The sequence below is a fragment of the Taudactylus pleione genome, unplaced genomic scaffold (assembly GCF_031769625.1).
Source record: "Taudactylus pleione unplaced genomic scaffold, aTauple2 ptg000155l, whole genome shotgun sequence".
Lineage (NCBI taxonomy): Eukaryota > Metazoa > Chordata > Amphibia > Anura > Myobatrachidae > Taudactylus > Taudactylus pleione.
This window is the reverse complement of record NW_028284557.1, coordinates 10,794,927-10,812,856: the sequence shown is the minus strand read 5'-3', so window position 1 is coordinate 10,812,856 and position 17,930 is coordinate 10,794,927. Positions and strand designations below refer to the sequence as shown.

At 42.8% G+C, this 17,930-nt stretch overlaps 1 protein-coding gene across 1 annotated transcript in view; it reads left to right on the top strand.

Moving 5' to 3' along the window:
* LOC148521802 (keratin, type I cytoskeletal 42-like) overlaps positions 1-17,930 on the top strand; it is a 66,983-nt gene that overhangs the window by 22,454 nt on the left and 26,599 nt on the right. The window contains exons 2-3 of the mRNA XM_088474669.1: positions 1,952-2,034; positions 15,034-15,190. Coding sequence (XP_088330795.1) covers positions 1,952-2,034; positions 15,034-15,190 — 240 coding nt within the window. The remainder of the gene's footprint in view (positions 1-1,951; positions 2,035-15,033; positions 15,191-17,930) is intronic.

The window sequence follows — 17,930 nt, the reverse complement described above, 5'->3', positions numbered from 1 at the left end:
TACTATTGGGTAATTACACAACTATAGGGTATATCCAATACTCAAGCAAGCCACAACAGTCCTATATAGCTTAAACTTGTTTACACACAATTGTAATGGAAGCCTGGTAAATGTTCTCAGCCAGACACAGGATTTACCAATGCAAGTGAGCTTGCCAGCAACCATTAACCATTATTTTACTAAATACAATAAGGGCTGGGGGCATTGGCATAAATATATAAATAAAATTAATACAGCTCATTGATTAATCATCATACAATAGTGTGTTGTGTTAATTATATCAAGCTTCTAAAACCAAATCCTAAAGTGCTGTACACAAGAACATTCAGACATTTTAACATCTAATACCAAGAAAATGTAATTAACTATCCATGGAATAATTAAGTCCACAGACTCCGATCACCTTTCCTGGGTTTCTTCAGATCTTATTCACTTTAACCAATAATCTTCTAATACAAAGTTCCAGGTCTGACCCAGTGGTTAGAACAGGGTTCCAATCCGGATCAGTCATGGAACTTATGCCTTTCATACTGCAGCGCCAACCCAGGATATCCCCAAGTTGGCGCCGTTCACGACAGAGCCGTGTCTGCAGTGACCCGGCTCTTCTGGCATTGCAGTGGACACTTGGAGATGACGTCATCTGCAAGCACCTCTGAAGTTGGCCAATTGGGCGGCATGCGCGGGTCATCGTGACCTAAATCACGCCATTTACACTGCAGGGTTTCATGTGTTGCTTTAGTTGTATGAAGCAGTTTACTCCTCAAGTAAACATAGTGTTCATTACTCCTCATGTAAACATAGTGGGTCATGTTTTGGGAAGTTGATTAAGGGAGGAACAACATAGCCCAGCAGCTCTTATCAGATAAGTGTGAAGGACCCAGGGGAAGCTGCCAAATGGGATGTTGATACCAAAGTGTAAGACCCCTTTAATAATATACATGTGAAATTTTATCTTTTAATTTGAATCATATGTACGTATGCCACTGATTCTGTCAGACAGAAATTCTCAGAAAATGATCTTTGGAGGTGTAGTGCTGTAATACAATATGAGATCTATACTATGGATATTCTCATACTGTCTCTAGTGTCTGACAACATTTGTCATATTGCCAAGTGTGTAAATAATAGGCAGCAAAATATGAAGCAAGTATTCTACAACTCTAGAGATAATTTGGCACTGTTCTGCTGAAGACTATTAATAATGTTTAATGATACCTCAGCAAACAGAAAGGCAGTATCCACCCAATAACAATTGACCATCAAATTAATTGAATCAACTCCCTAACAAATACAAGAAACTAAGGCCCTCATTCAGAGCCGTACGCTCTGAGCAGAGCGCACGCTCTGAATGAGGGCCGCCCTCCATGAAAATGGAGCGTCCTCCTGGACGCTCGTATAGCTGTGGGTCACCACCCACAGCCTATACGAGCGTGCATTGTGATGGCCGCGATGGTCGTGACCATCACGACCATCGAAACTGCGAGCTGGAGCCTGCGGTTGAGGTTTTCAACCGCAAGCTCCGGAGTGATTTTGGCTCTATCAGAGCCAAAATCACTCCCACTGACATCACTAGTGATGTCAGTGGGCCGGCTTCTGACGGGAGGCGTTCCCGTGGGAACGCCCCCGTCAGGGAGGCACGCCCCCGGCACGCCCACCAAAGGGGGCGTGCTGTCAATCAACATCGACAGCACGCCCCCTTTGATCAGACACAACGAGCGAAGGACTTTCCTTCGCTCGTCGCGTCTGGCGCATGCGCACGACGGAGCTCCCTCCATCGTGCGCATGCTCAGTGCATAACATCGACCCACTTGCGAGCGGACAGCCGCTCGCGAGTGGGTCTGAATCAGGCCCTAAGCTATATGGTAATGGAAGGAAAGGTTACATAGAAGAGTGTAATGCAGTGGTAATATTTTATTCATCCAGTTAATTATTGTTTTTCATCTGTCCACAGCTCATCAACGGACACTTACATGGTGCTAAACTGACACTACAGATGGAAAATGCCAAGCTTGCCTCAGATGACTTCATACGCAAGTATGTTTACATCCTCATTTCAACTGCCATTTTAAGCTGTAGGGGTCTATTTACCAAGCTGTGCTAGAAGATAAAGTGAACGGCGATAAGGTACCAGCCAATCAGCTCCTAACTGCCATGTCACAGGCTGTGTTTGTAAAATGGCAGTTAGGAGCTGATTGGCTGGTACCTCATCACCGTTCACTTTATCTCCTAACACAGCTTATTATATAGACCCCTTGGAGAGAGATGTTGTGGTCTATGCATGTAGCAGTGAAATGCTCTTTATCAGTGATAACAGGGCTTTTCACTGCTGCCTCTTGTTCATACAAGGGGTTACCGTGGAGAAGTCTGAGATTTCCCCAGTGGTGCCCCTGCTAAGTATACACATCACTTCCCCATACACTAGCATGGGGAGAGCGATTCATAAAACCATGGAGAGCTCAGTTTTCCGTTTCACTTCTAAAAATGTTTTCACCATCTCAGGATGGCGTAATGTTCCTCCTGAGTGGAGAAGAGCAGGGAAGACAGCTGTCTACCTGTCATCTCCCTGTTCTCCCCGCCCCTTTCACCTGCAGCAGCCAATCAGAGGAGCTCAGGGCATATGCATATGCCAGGAGACCTCCTCCTGACTGCCCGCTGCTGCCACAGTGCCTCCTCACTGTGCCCTACCCCTGCCGTTCAGGGCCCCAGTGCCTCCCCTCCCCCCCCACCGCTCTGCTCCTATCCCCTGCTAAGGTGCCAGATCTCCTCTGTCCTTTACTGCCCTCTCTGCCTCAGTGGCTCCCCACTGCTCTGCTCCTTTTCCCTGCCACCACTAAGGTGACCCCCCCTGCTCTGCTCCTGTTCCCCTCTGTCCTGATTAATGTTAATAGCCCATGAGATGTTTTCCATGATTTTTCTTTTTGGACTCACAGGTCTATATTTACCAGGCATAGACTTTGATCCCTTTATGAATATTGGTATCACATTTGCTTCCTGCCCATTCATCAGTTTGATATAATAAAGTAGGGAAATGGGTAATAATGGTTAGGAACTAACTCAGGGAAAGCTTTCTGGGTACTAGTGGGATCAAGTCATTTGGTCTACAGCAAGTTCATTATAAATATACATTTTTTGTTTACTCTTTTAGGACCTGGCCTTTCTGTAAGCCACTTTGGGAAGAGTGGGTATGTGGCATGAACAAAGGTCATCCTCAAATTATGTAGCGTAATTAGCTTGGATTTATTGTAACTTGGATACCTAAAGTAGTATAACACAAGAAGGTGCACTGAAATGTATATGATGTATTGAAAGCTATAAGTATACTGTATATACTAATAATGAATATCAACACTTCTAAAGTAACCTATGCAAAACATATCACATATCAATAGTTCAATATTGTCTATTCATTTTGCAAATGTAATTTTTCTGGACTTACTGGAAGTGTAAAATAGGGTATTTAAGACTGCACTAAAAACTTGTCCTTTAAATACTAAAAACCAACACTAGCATGAGAATGTCTTCAGCTTAATACACATATACTAAGACAATATAAAATATAATGCAAATAATAATATATGGAATAATACATATACTGTAGTAAAAATCACCAGTGTATATTTCTTTATTTGTTATATAATTATTAAACTCCATAATAAATCAAACTGACAAAACCAGTCTTTCAGTTTTATATAATGTCTGAGAAAAGTCTGCACAACAAAGTATCAATAACAGGTGATACAGGCATGTAATTACAGGACTCCTTCATTGCCTCTGGTCTAGCTCTCCAGGAGCTGCAAATAAGGGGAGATTTATCAAAGCTTGCAGAGACATAATAAGGCATCATTTGTCAATGAGTTTTATTATTCACAAAGAGTGATAAACTTGTTGTGTATGATAAATGTTGCTCCAGCCAATCAGCTCCCAACTGTCATTTTTTAAACATATGGCAGTTGGGAGCTCATTGACTGGAGCACCATTATCATGCGCAACTAGTTTTATCACTTGTTGAGATGAATAAAACTCATTGATAAATGTGGCCCATAGCATAAAGAGATTAGGGGGTCTATTCGTCATCAGTTAATTACTACAAAAGCAGGTGAAAAGCAATTGTAGAAATAACATTTTTGGGCCATTCATCAAAAAGGTAATGCAGAACATGTCACAGATATCTCCTGCTTACCTTTCTGTTCCGGAATGACCCGCTGTCCCCATACACTAGTATGGGGACAGGAATTCATCAAGCTCTGAAAATACAATAATTTCGGAGCTTGACTGAGGGAGCATTCGCCATCTTCAGATGGCGAGTGCTCCCGCAACCCACTCCTTCCGCAGCCCACTCCTTCCCTACTCTTTCGGATCCCTCCGCCCCTGTCCGGCTCCTTCCATTGGACGGTGGGGCTTTTGTACGCATGCGTGACCTGTGCGCATGACCTAGTGCATGTAGGTCATGCACTAGTAAAAGATTCACTAGTACGATAGGTAAACCATCGTAAAACTGCTGGTTTCCGACCTGGTTTACCTACTGGCTGCTCATGTCCATATTTAAGCTCCCGGGGAGGGATTTTGATAATGAAGTCTATAGGCTCCAATGGCTAACACCATCTAAAAATGTCTTTAGCTGTATGGAGTCACGCTCTGAATAACTTGCTTTTCAGAGCTTCAAAAACTGAAGTAGTCTGCAGTCCCTATAGAAAAAATTGTGATTGTGGTATCCTGAATTACTTAACTGAACATAGGTGATATCTGATATCTCCTGCATTCAGTGTTTGGCATATTGTAGTGCTACTTAAACCTTACAGAATATGCTGTTTCTGGATAGGGGTGATAAGTTTGATAAATAGGCCCCTAAAGAGACAGCACAGAACAGTGTCTATTCTATTCAACATTTTATAAATAACATATCAGACAGAAACTCTGCCATTACAGTCCAGGTTTTAGGGATGTCCATGCTTATGTTCAGATGGACAAAATCTAATTGACTGAGGTACTAATTAAGTCACCTGTGCTCAAGCATGGATATTCTTAAAACCTGGACTGTAATGGCGGAGTTTGGGAACATCTGCAATACATCATAAAACTACATAATCTGACACACTTAAACTGTGTACATTAACTACCTGATTTCTTATTTCATCACTGGCAATGCTGATGTTTCCAGTGTAAGTAATGTCACACCATATTGCAGCACATTTGAACAATACTCATTTGTAAGCAGTGGCGTAACTAGGGTAGGGCGGGCGGGGTTCGTGCCCTGGGCGCCGTTGGACCGGCGGCACGGGGGGGCGCCACCGGCCACGGTACCAGCCCGCCCGCCCTAGTTAGCCAGTGTAGCGCTGACCGCAGTGAGTGCGGTCAGCGCTACACATTTACACAGGACCGGCACTAGGCTTCCAGCGCCAGTCCTGTGCTGCACGCCTGAGCCCGTTCCCTCCCCCTGAGCGCTTGCCCAATAGCGCCAGGAGGCGGGCTCAGGCTGTGCATAACACACGCATCGCCGCCAGCGCTGGCGGCAATGCGGGTGTTAAACAGCAGCCAATGAGAGTTAGATAGACTCTCATTGACTGCTGCAGCACCCACTGCAAGAGCCGGACTTCCGTCCGGCTCCTGCAGTGGGTAATGGGACTGACTCATGACGTCTGTCCCATAATGCTGAGCGTGGCCGCCCGGGTGGGAGCGGCATCGAGTGCAGGAGCAGGACCAGGACCAGGACCAGGAGCAGAGATTCAGGTAAGTATATTTTTATAGATATATATATATATATATATTTTTTTTTTTTAGCCTATCTGCACAACGGGGGAGGGGGGTGGCTACTACTGGGGGGACCTCTACTGGGGGAGGGGTGGCTACTACTGGGGGGACCTCTACTGGGGGAGGGGTGGTTACTACTGGGGGCACCATTGGGAGGACCTACTCTACTGGGGACTACTACTTGGGGGGAACTACCACTGGGGGCATTATAAAAGGGGCCTACTAGAGGCACTGCACTCGGGGGACCACTACTGGGGGAAGTAATAGGAAGGGCCACTACAGGGGGCACTAGATAGGGGGGATCACTACAGGGTGCCTGCATAAGGGGACCACTACTGGGAAAACTGCATGGGGGGGACTACTGCTGGGTCACTATATAAAGGGCACTGCATGGGGGGGACTACTACTGGGGGTACCATATAAAGGGCACTGCATAAGGGGATACTGCTACTGGGCGCACTGCATTGTGGGGACTGCTACTGGGGGCACTGCATAAGGGGGAACACTACGTGGGGCACTGCATTTGGGGGGCCACTACTGGGGGTACTGAGTAAGGGGAACTAATTGGGGGCTGTATAAGCGGGACCACTACTGGGGATACTGTATAAGGGGCACTACTATGGGCCTGCATAAGAGGGACCACAACTGCATACTGGGGGTACTGTATAAGGGGTACTACTGGGATTAAGGTGCATATGGAAAGGAATGTTCAGCGTGAAAATAAAGGGGTGTGTCATGTTGACACGCCCTATTTTTAAGTGACCACGCCCATTTTTTTTGCGCACGCACATATCCGTATTTTAGTGGGGGGGGCTCCGTTTTCAAATTTGCCCTGGGCCCCAAATACCCTAGTTACGCCACTGCTTGTAAGTGATGATTTCAAGCAGACATCAATTATTTAAACACATGGCTTGCAGAACAAGTCATACAATTATCATATGTTCACAACAGCATTACTAAGTGCCATATTTATCTAATGGTTGCTATTTATTTTAAATATACATTCTTAGATACAATACTCAGTATCTACAAGGTCCAGATCACATGTTCTCAAACCCGGTCCTCAGGACCCCAAACAGTGCATGTTTTCCAGGTCTCCTCACATAATCACAAGTGAAATAATTAGCTCCACCTGTTGATCTTTTAAACTGTGTCAATGAGTAATGAGTACACCTATGTACCTGCTGGGTGACCTGGAAAACGTGAGCTGTGTGGGGTCCTGAGGATAGAGGACCTCATTCAAACCCGCTCGCAAGCGGGTCGATGTTTAGGCCCTGCGTACGCACAGCGGCCGCACTGCACGTGCGCAAGCCCCAGAGTGAGAGAGAAATTCTCTCGCTCCGGAGCTCACTACAAAAGGGGCGGCTGTCGATGTTGATCGACAGCTCGCCCCATTTTGTAGGTGTGGTAGGGGGGTGGTTTCACAAACGGAGGCATTCCTTAAGGAATGCATGCAGTTTTGTGGGCGGCCGCACTGACATCAGCAGTGATGTCAGTGGGGAGCTTCCTGCTCGATCAGAGCAGGAAGCTCCCTGGGGCTTGTGGTTGCTGAGACCCAACCTTAGGGTCTTGTCGCAAACCTGGTCGGTCGCTAAAGCTGTGGGTGGTAACCCACAGTTTAGCTAGCGACCAGGAGGCCGCACTTCAAAACACAAGCGGCTGCCCACATTCTCAGCGACCGCTCGCATTTTGCGACCGCCTCTGAATGAGGGCCAGAGTTTGAGAACCACTGGTCTAGATGACAGACAAATAAACATTAACTTAGAGGATACACCCTCCCTAGTTCATACCAAATTCCAGATTGAAGAATGTTACACATTGGTTTAAAATGTAGCATTATACCGATACATGATCTCAGTGATGCTAGGGAAATATTTGTAGATCTGGATATAGTTTTATACTGTAAGTAATTGACCATGTGATATATGTGAGATACGTTTATTTTAACTTCATATTTCTGTACATATTTCCCTGTTGTTTGCCCCAATTATACATATGACATGACGTGCCCCTGGGACACTAATAGCATTACAGGGAAGATGTACTAAGCCCTGGAAAGTGATAAATTGGACAGTGATAAAGTACCAACCAATCAGCTCCTAACTGTCAAGCACGCGCACACACACTCATTTTTGCCAATACCTTGTCCCAGAGTTGTTACATTCAACTTCATTCAGTGCTGTGGATCAAGATTGTTCTGTGGAAATCTTGACAATTGTGGAGTATTCATTAAATGCACTTCAATTTATTTTACAGCAGTGTGATTATGGGCCTGCTTCAGCAAGGATTGCAGCAGCGATTACACATGCAATTGGCCGATTGTTGCATACTGCGTATGCATTGCAGTGCACGTGCATGAACACTCCACTGCGATTGGGGCTGCGATACACGCAGATCCATCGCAGAGTGATTGACAGGAAGTACCAAATGGGGGTGGTGACGGGGGGTTGTCGGCGAAACACTGCTGCAGGTGTGTGCATAAATTATCCACTGCAATGCCATACGCAGCCTGAGCTATCACTGCATACTGGAAGGTTAGCAATTTGACCTTGTGCAAGTGTGCGTGTGTACTCGATGTTACCGATGGTTTCACATTCTTGCTAAGTACAGTATTACTAATGTGTGTAAGGTAAGGTGGGCGTCCTTATGTTGTGCTGCGACGGCATAGCGATCACATTGGATTAGCATATGATCGTAGTGAGACTGAGTGCTTAATCGCTATTGCAATCGCAGTTGCAATCCTTGCTGAATCAGGCCCTATATTCACTTAGGCCCTGATTCAGAGCCGCTCGTAAGCGGCCGCTCGTTCGTTCTGACCGATGTTCGCACATCTGCGCCTGCGTACGGATTTTAATATGCATGCGCGAACCAGTCAGTGCGGCCGAAAATCGTTTGTTCGCTATATAGCGAATGCCTGCTATTTTGAGTGACAGAAGGAGGCGTATGTGGGTGGTAACAGGGGAAGGTGTTTGAAATCGGGGGTGTGGAATTCGAACTCAGGCGTGCTTAAAGGTCAAAACGGGCGTTTTAAGGGAGTGCATAATTAATACAGCAGCGTCATTGACCACGTCACTTGTTTTTTTTTTACTCAGAACTGCTCGCAAAATAGCGGTTGAAAAAACCAGCCACAAGAATAGCGAGCAGTTCATACGCTGTTCGATGTACTCGATTAATCTAATAAATATAGGACATGACGTATGGTGCGAGCGGCAAGGGGCGTATTTTTCAAACTTACAACTGCAAGTTTTGCTCGCTCATTCAGACTTAGAGGCGTGAACAGACCGCAATTAGCGAATGGTTCATTTGAATAGCCACCCCTTGTTTTAGAACGAACGACCGCAAATAGCGAGCGGCTCTGAATGAGGGCCTTATTCAGTTGATCATTACATTACATTTTCTCCAGATTGGAATGTAAAAACTAAAAAATAAAATAGGAAATATTAGCGCAATAAAAGATAAGGTGCCGCTAGGTAAATGCACAGGAGTATACACCCAAATCAATACTCAATGGTAAACATACAGAGAAATAGTGCAAAATAACCTATAAGCGCTCCCCACTATACACGTACATATAGGACACCAATGTGTTTTCCACAAAGATATAGGCCCTCATTCAGAGCCGCTCGCTATTTGCGGTCGTTCGTTCTAAAACAAGGGGTGGCTATTCAAATGAACCGTTCGCTAATTGCGGTCTGTTCACGCCTCTAAGTCTGAATGAGCGAGCAAAACTTGCGGTTTTAATTTTGAAAAATACGCCCCCTTGCCGCTCGCACCATACGTCATGTCCGCTATTTATTAGATTAATCGAGTACATCGTACAGCGTATGAACTGCTCGCTATTCTTGTGGCTGGTTTTTTCAACCGCTATTTTGCAAGCAGTTCTGAGTAAAAAAAAAACAAGTGACGTGGTAAATGACGCTGCTGTATTAATTATGCACTCCCTTAAAACGCCCATTTTGACCTTTAAGCACGCCTGCGTTCGATTTCCACACCCCGTTTTCAATCACCTCACCTGTTACCACCCACATACGCCTCCTTCTGTCACTCAAAATAGCAGGCATTTGCTATATAGCGAACAAACGATTTTCGGCCGCACTGACTGGTTCACGCATGCGTATTAAAATCCGTACGCATGCGCAGATGTGCGAACATCGGTCAGAACGAACGAGCGGCCGCTTTCGAGCGGCTCTGAATCAGGGCCATAGTCAATAGTCACCAAGATAAATTGGTCTTGAGACTTCCAATAGCTGGATTCCACTGATGTGTTTAATACAGAGAGGTACTGTTGAATCTCCCTCCTTGCAACATCATGACCATGGCGGACTACAAAAAAAGAATAATAGTGCAGTAGCCTTGGAAAGCAATGATTTTAATAACAGATGTACACTTACAAGAAGTAAATGAATAAAAAGCATGTAGTAAATCAAGTGGTGAGACTGCGCCCAACGTCCCCATCAAAATGTAGACATCAATTTCAGATGTAACCAGAGAATAGTAGGGCTGTCACTCCGGAATGTGACAATCCACTCAGATGAAATACACATATACCGGTGTTTGATGCCGCAGTCAGTCCACGAGGTGAGCTCCGCTTAACGCGTTTCGGATAACAGCAAGGTCCTTCGTCAGAAGCGTACTTTGCTCACCCAGTTCCTCCTTTAAATACCCTATAGGTGATTATCTCACCTGATCTAATCTGCTAACAGCTAGCAGATAACCCAGGACACCTCCGTCTAAATAGTGCTGGAGACCGGAAGTACCTATCCAGCGTTCCATTCAACAGCGGATGTCACACTTAGACCTCCATATGCTCAACTCCGTAGAACCGGAAGCAACTCATCCACGTGCGTTCCACCGCACCCGGAAGTCCTGCGTTCCATTCAATAATACTAAAATCTTCTTAGATAAGGAGTTCAAAGTGAATGGAATTGTTCATGAGCATCGGCACTGACATAGTCCTCATAATAGGGTTTATAACAATCCATGCCACATAAAAAATTTAAAAATATACATGAATAATTAAAACATTAAACATTAAATATGATAAAAAAGACCAGATAATACATGTGCAAATGGGTCAAACAATAAAAAGATATAACAGCAAATAGATATGTATAGAAAGAAATTCATATATAGCAGCAAATATGTTTAAACAACAGTCACTTTTCTTATGTTAAGAAACATTTGAGTTCGAACTCCCCATTTAACCCCTTGGGTACAAGTGTCTTTAATTGGTAAATCCATCTCATTTCGGCTTGTGAAAGCCTCTTATCTACGTCTCTAATTTTCCATTTAGGTAGAATCTGTTGTATACCTAAAAAACGTTTGATATGGCACTCTTTCCTATTGTGTTTCATCTTAAAATGAGCGGAGACTGTATGTGTAATTAGACCTATGCGAATATTGTAAATATGCTCAGATAGTCTAATCTTGAGGTTTCTACTAGTTTTACCTATATATAATAAATTACATGCACACTCAAGGAGGTACACCACGTTCCTGGAGTTGCATGTAATAAATTCTCTTATCGGGTATTTAATACCCTGTACCTCAAACTCTGTTACCTTACAATCATCTGATCTCACTGTCTTACATATTAAACAGTTCCTGCATCGATAAAAGCCTTTAGATCTTATACTTTCTCTGATTTCAGTATCTAAACTGCTTCTAACAAGTTTATCTTTCAAGGCAGGTGCCTTCCTATATAAAAACTGAGGTTTCTCAGGTATAAGTGTATCTATAACAGAATCCTGCTGTAATAATTTCCAATTACTCTTAAATACTTTTTCTATTTCTTTAAAAGAACTACTGTACTGAGTAATAAATGCCCACTTGAATTTTTCATCAGTACCATTATTTTTTATTTTGGTTTTCAATAAATCAGAATGGTCAATTCTAAAGGCTTTTTCTTTTGCTTTTAATAACACTTCATTAGAATATCCCTTTACACATAAACGATCTGCTGTCTCATTCATTTGTTTCTCACAGATCTCTGGTTCTGTGCAATTTCTATTAATCCTAAGAAACTGACTATAGGGAATCCCATCCAACCAGTTGGAATGATGTTGGCTAGTTCTATTTATAAAACTATTGGAATCAGTTAGTTTCCTAAAAGTTTTAGTATTGATAACACCATTCTTAATATATATAAGAAGGTCCAAAATTACACCTCCTTGGTACTATAATTAAAAGTCAAGTGGATATTATAAATATTATCATTAAGATCATTACAAAAATGTGAAAGTTGGTCCTCTCCTCCACGCCATATAAACAAAATATCATCTATAAAACGTTGCCAGGACACTAGGTCCGCCCCAAAACACCATCCTGCCAGATGTGATTTTCTTCCCAATACGCCACAAATAAATTTGCGTAACTGGGGGAGAACCTAGTGCCCATAGCAGTGCCCACTTGCTGTAGATAAAATGACCCATCGAAGTAAAAATAATTATTAATCAAAATAAATGTAATACTCTCAAGAATAATTTTTTTTAAAAGATCAGTAAAATCATTAAGATTTAGAAAATAAGAAATCGCAGCTATGCCCACATCCAATTCAATAATTGTGTACAGAGTACTAACATCAGCTGTACAAATAATATCACCCTCCTGCCACTTATAGTCTAAAATTTTATTAAGTACATGACCAGTATCTTTCAAGTACGCTTTGGTAGTCTGGACAATCGGCTGTAGATAAAAATCAACCATTGCTGAAAGATGACTGGTTATACTATTGCATCCAGCAACTATAGGCCATCCTGGTGGGTGGAGGGGATCCTTATGGATTTTAGGGAGTACATAGATAGAGGGAACTGAAGGATTTGGAATATTTATAAAATCAAATTCATTTTTTGTAATTACATTGTTTTCCAATGCTTTCTGAGACAGATCTCTTAGCTCTTTACTAATCCTTAATGTGGGATCATTTTTTAATTTTTTATATGTGATCCCATTATTAAGTTGTTTATAAATCTCCATAATATAGTTCTCCCTTTTCATCAAGACAACCCCGCCACCCTTATCGGCTGGCTTTCTTACTATATCTTTATCTTTTCTTAAAGATTTCACTGTTTCAAATTCTTTTTTACTTAAATTGAGCTTAATTTTTTAATTGGATTTATTTGTAATCTTATCTACCTCTTGACAGACAATTTTATTAAAGCAGTCTATACAACTCCCTTTAGATTGTGAGGGATAAAAGGTAGATGGCGGTTTAAAATTCATTTTGGGTAATGGTTGCACTACTGAACTTTCATCATTATCTTTATTCAGAAAAAAATGTTTTACCGTTAATTTTCTTATAAATTTTTGAATATCCACAAAAACATTAAATGGATTTGGTTTATTGGATGGTGCAAACTTTAATCCTTTCAAAAGTGTAAATATTTTTTTTTTCCTGTATAGTCTGTATTGGTCAGTGAAGCATAGTTTATGATATATATCTGGCCTGGTTTATGCTCCAACTCAGAGCAAGTTATCTCCTTTGATCAGCAAACCAATTGAGTCAGCTGTAGCCTGTCCTAATCAAGGGATACCACTCCTTTATATTCAGTCTAGGGGCAGCTGGGGCTGTTTGCAGCTGGGGTTAAAAGCACCAAGTGTTTAATGCACAAAGTGTACTAACATAACAGTTAATCAAACAGTTGAACAAACATTGACCAACATCTAAGGTAATTTCAGATTAGGAAACTGATTGATTGCTTTAAAATTTGTCTAAAAATAACAAACCTAAAACTCACCATGTACTACACATTTCTTTTTATCAACTCCCTCCTTTGTATTTTATCTAAGGATATAACATCCCTAACTCTCCCTGCATCTCCCCTCTCTGGGCACACTGCCGCCCTATTGAGTCACTCACCTCCTCTAAAAACTAATGAGCTTTCTTTTCATAAAAAATTGACAATTACAGCTTCATTGTGTCACTATAAAAAACGTTTACACACCTACAACTATATCTACTTCTCCATCCTCCTGCTTTTATTATCTGGTGACATATCACCAAATCCAGGCCCCACACACATACAGCGGATTTACTATGGAATAAATATCCTGCAAACCTCACATGTCTCCCATCACCCTCCAAATCAATAAATGTGCCTTATAGAATTCACAATTGATCACAACTTATTATTTTACATCTGAACATCTCTTTACAGTAACTACTTTCACCAATTTCTTCATTTACCTGAGACTGCTGGTTCACACGTTAACCAAACTCTCTAAATAGCCCTTCATGAAGTGGCTTCAGCCACCCGTCAGACTTCACGTAAACTGATATAACAACCGTGGCTTTCCACGGACACCTACAAATACTGCCTCTTAAAGTAGAATGTCAGTGGCGTAAATCTTAATTCAAATGACTTCCTCAAATACTGTAAAATAGGAATCCAGCAATCTGTCATCCTAACCCTCTGTCCCATGCTCACTGTCTACCCCATCCGTGTCACCCCTGTCTGTTTGCCCATCCCCTCTAGAATGTAAGCTCTCACGAGCAGGGCCCTCTTTCCTCTTGTGCTTATCCTTTCTTTACTTACATTATCTGCTCTATACCCATGACTTTTGCCATCCTGCTTCTGTTGCAGCAGTGTTTATATACCATGTACTTGTCTTGTAGTGTCTTAAACTGTATGACACTGTTTTCTTGTTCTGCTCAACTGTTTATGTACTATGTTTATGTACTATGTTTATGTACTATGTAAGGCGCTGCGGAACCCTTGTGGCGCCATATAAATAAAGGATAATAATAATAATAATAAAAGGACATTTTCCTCATCCTGTGTTAAAATCCTATCAGTAAGATTGAAAATTTTACCCTGGTCATTATTTTTCATACCATTAATCTTTTCCAAAACCTGATCCTTATGATTTATTCCAATTACTTTAATATATTTCTTTTTTATTCCAGCTCTGTTCCCTCTCCGTGTTTTTCTTTTCCTTTTTTCTTTTTCTAAAGTCGATTCTTTCTGGGAGTTCTGGGATCCCACTCTAAAAAAGACCTCTCAAATGAAGAGGGACCTTCCCCTGAATCTTCATCCAACACTGAAAATCTATTTGTAAGGCCAACATTATGCTTATAAGTACAGTAGGCTTCATATTTCTCCTACCAGGGTGGTTCACATTATTCCAATGTCTCTTAGGCCTTATATTAGATTTCTGATGGTAACCCCTCCTTTGTTTCTGATTATTGGAGGGTCTATGTGCATCAACAAACTAAAACAGATTGGAATGTGCCAAAATAAGCTGTTGAAGTCCACCTAAAGACCCGTCTTTAATTTGTGGTTCCAGGTATGACACGGAAAGGGCCTATCGTACAGCCATGGAGGCAGATTTGGAGGGCCTTCGAAAAGTGATGGATAATCTCACCATTGTCAGGACAGACCTGGAGATGGAAGTTGAAGGAATGAGGAAACAGCTGATCTACATGAGGAAAAGCCACGAGGAGGTACAGTATCGGCCTATTCTTTCCATAGTTTGTTCATATAATTATATTATCAGCAAGGAGCGGACAAAACAAAACATCTGGGTGAGGCTTAACAATCACCTAAAGCAGAAAAAGAACATTGATTATTTGTATAGTGACAGCTACATAAACTTAAATTAACAAAAGTAACTCAGCAGTTCTCAGGACTAAAACTTAAATTATAAGAAGACACAGAATAATAAGTTTAAAGAATGTGCACAATGAGTCTGGTTTCTGTCTTTTGCCTTCATTGCTATTGGGAATCAGACTACATATACAAACAAAGAACCAAACAAAGGGTTATTTGTACACATAAGGCACAAATATAATAAAAAATGGGATTGTAAATGCTGAGTAACTGAGTAACATTCCGATGATTTGTCCACTAGTTTGGCTTGTTCATATAATTTTTTGAGCAACTGGCTGACTGACTGGTTTTATATGCAGTTGGCTCGTTGGTTAGGAAGTTGAATGATCTCAAGTAGGGGTGTGCACCGGCCACTTTTCGTGTTTTGGTTTTGGATCTGGATCTTTCTTCGTGTTTTGGATCTGGATTGGTTTTGCCAAAACCATCCTTCCGTGTTTTGGGTTCTGGGTTTTGGATCTGTATTTTTTTTTTTTAAAAAGCATAAAAACAGCTACAATCACACAATTTGTATGGTTTTTCTGCTCCTATGCTATTATTACCCTCAAAAACCTTAATTTCCACTCATTTCCAGTCTATTCTGAACACCTCACACCTCACAATAGTGTTTTTATGTCCAAAAGGTTGCAACGAGGTAGATGGACGACTATGCTAAGCGACTCGAGTGGGAGGCACAAACACGTGGCCCATCTAGGAGGCCCCAAAGAGTACATAATGCAAAGAAGCAAAAGAGGTGCAAGATGGAATTGTCCTTGGGCCCTCCAACCCACCCTTATGTTGTATAAACAGGACATGCACACTTTAACAAACCAATCATTTCAGCGCCAGGGTCTGCCACACGACTGTGGCTGAAATGATTGGTTCGTTTGGGCCCCCACAAAACAAGCTGCCAATTAATCTGTCCCTGCACACACTGGCCCTACAGAGGCAGGATGTCGTCCTCATCCTCCTCATCCACCGATTCCTCACCCTCTTCAGTGTTGTGTACATCCTCATCCTCACAGAGTATTAATTCGTCCCCGCTGGAATCCACCACCACAGGTCCCTCTGTACGTTCTGGAGGCTGGTCTCCCTGGAAGAATTGATAATTCATTTTGATGAACATCATCTTCTCCACATTTTGTGGAAACAACCTCCTACACCTTTAGCTGACAAGGTTCCCGACTGCACTAAACACTCTTTCGGAGTACACACTGGAGGGGGGCAACTTAGGTAAAATAGAGACAGTTTGTACAGGGGCCTCCAAATTGCCTCTTTTTCCTGCCAGTACAGGTACGGACTGTCTGACATGCCTACTTGAATGCTGTCACCGATGTAATCCTCCTTCTGTCAATGGTAACAGTATCATATGCAGTTACAGTAGACATGTCAGAAATTGTTGCCAGGTCCTTCAGTCCGGACCAGATATCCAAACTTGGTCCTGCCTGCCCTGCATCACCACCAGTGGGTTGCTTAGGATACTTAAGTTGTTTCCTGGCAGCCCCAGTTGCAGGAGAAAATGGAGAAGGAGCTGTTGACGTGCCACGTTCCGCTTCAGCTGACAGTGTTTTCACCAGCAGGTCTTTGCACATCTGCAGGCTTGTATTGGCCAGAAAGAGAGACACCACATAGGCTTTAAACCTAGGATCGAGCACGGTGGCCAAAATGTAGTGGTCTGATTTCAACAGATTGACCACCCTCGAATCCTAGCAAAGCGAATGAAGGGCTTCATCCACAAGTCCCACATGCTGGGTGGAATCGCTCCATCTTAGCTCCTCCTTCACTTTCTCCAGCTGCTTATGCAAAAGCCTGATGAGGGGAATGACCTGACTCAAGCTGGCAGTGTCTGAACTGACTTCACATGTGGCAAGTTCGAAGGGCTGGAGAACCTTGCACAACACGGAAATCATTCTCCACTGCACTTGAGTCAGATGCATACCCCCTCCTTTGCGTATGTCATAGGTGGATGTATAGGCTTGAATGGCCTTTTGCTACTCCTCCATCCTCTGAAGCATATAGAGGGTTGAGTTCCACCGCGTCACAACCTCTTGCTTCAGGTGATGGCGGGGCAGGTTCAAAAGTGTTTGCTGGCGCTCCAGTCTTCGGCACACAGTCGCTGAATGGCGAAAAGTGGCCAGAAATTTTACGGGCCATCCAAAGCGTCTCCTGCATGCCCCTGTCGTTTTTCTGAAAATTCTGCACCACCAAATTTATTGTGTGAGCAAAACATGGGACGTGCTGGAATTTGCCCAGATGTAATGCCCACACAATATTGGTGGCGTTGTCAGATATCACAAATCCCCAGGAGAGTCTAAGTGGGGTAAGCCACTGGGCGATGATTTCCCTCACTTTCTCTAAGAGGTTGTCAGCGTTGTGCCTCTTACTGAAACCGGTGATACACAGTGTAGCCTGCCTTGGAACGATCTGGCGTTTCTGAGCTGCTGCTACTGGTGACGCTGCTGTTGTTGCTGCGTAAGGCGATACATCTGCCCAGTGGGCTGTCACAGTCATATAGTCCTTAGTCTGCTCTGTTCCACTTGTCCACATGTCTGTGGTTAAGTGGACATTGGGTACAACCGCATTTTTTAGGACACTGAG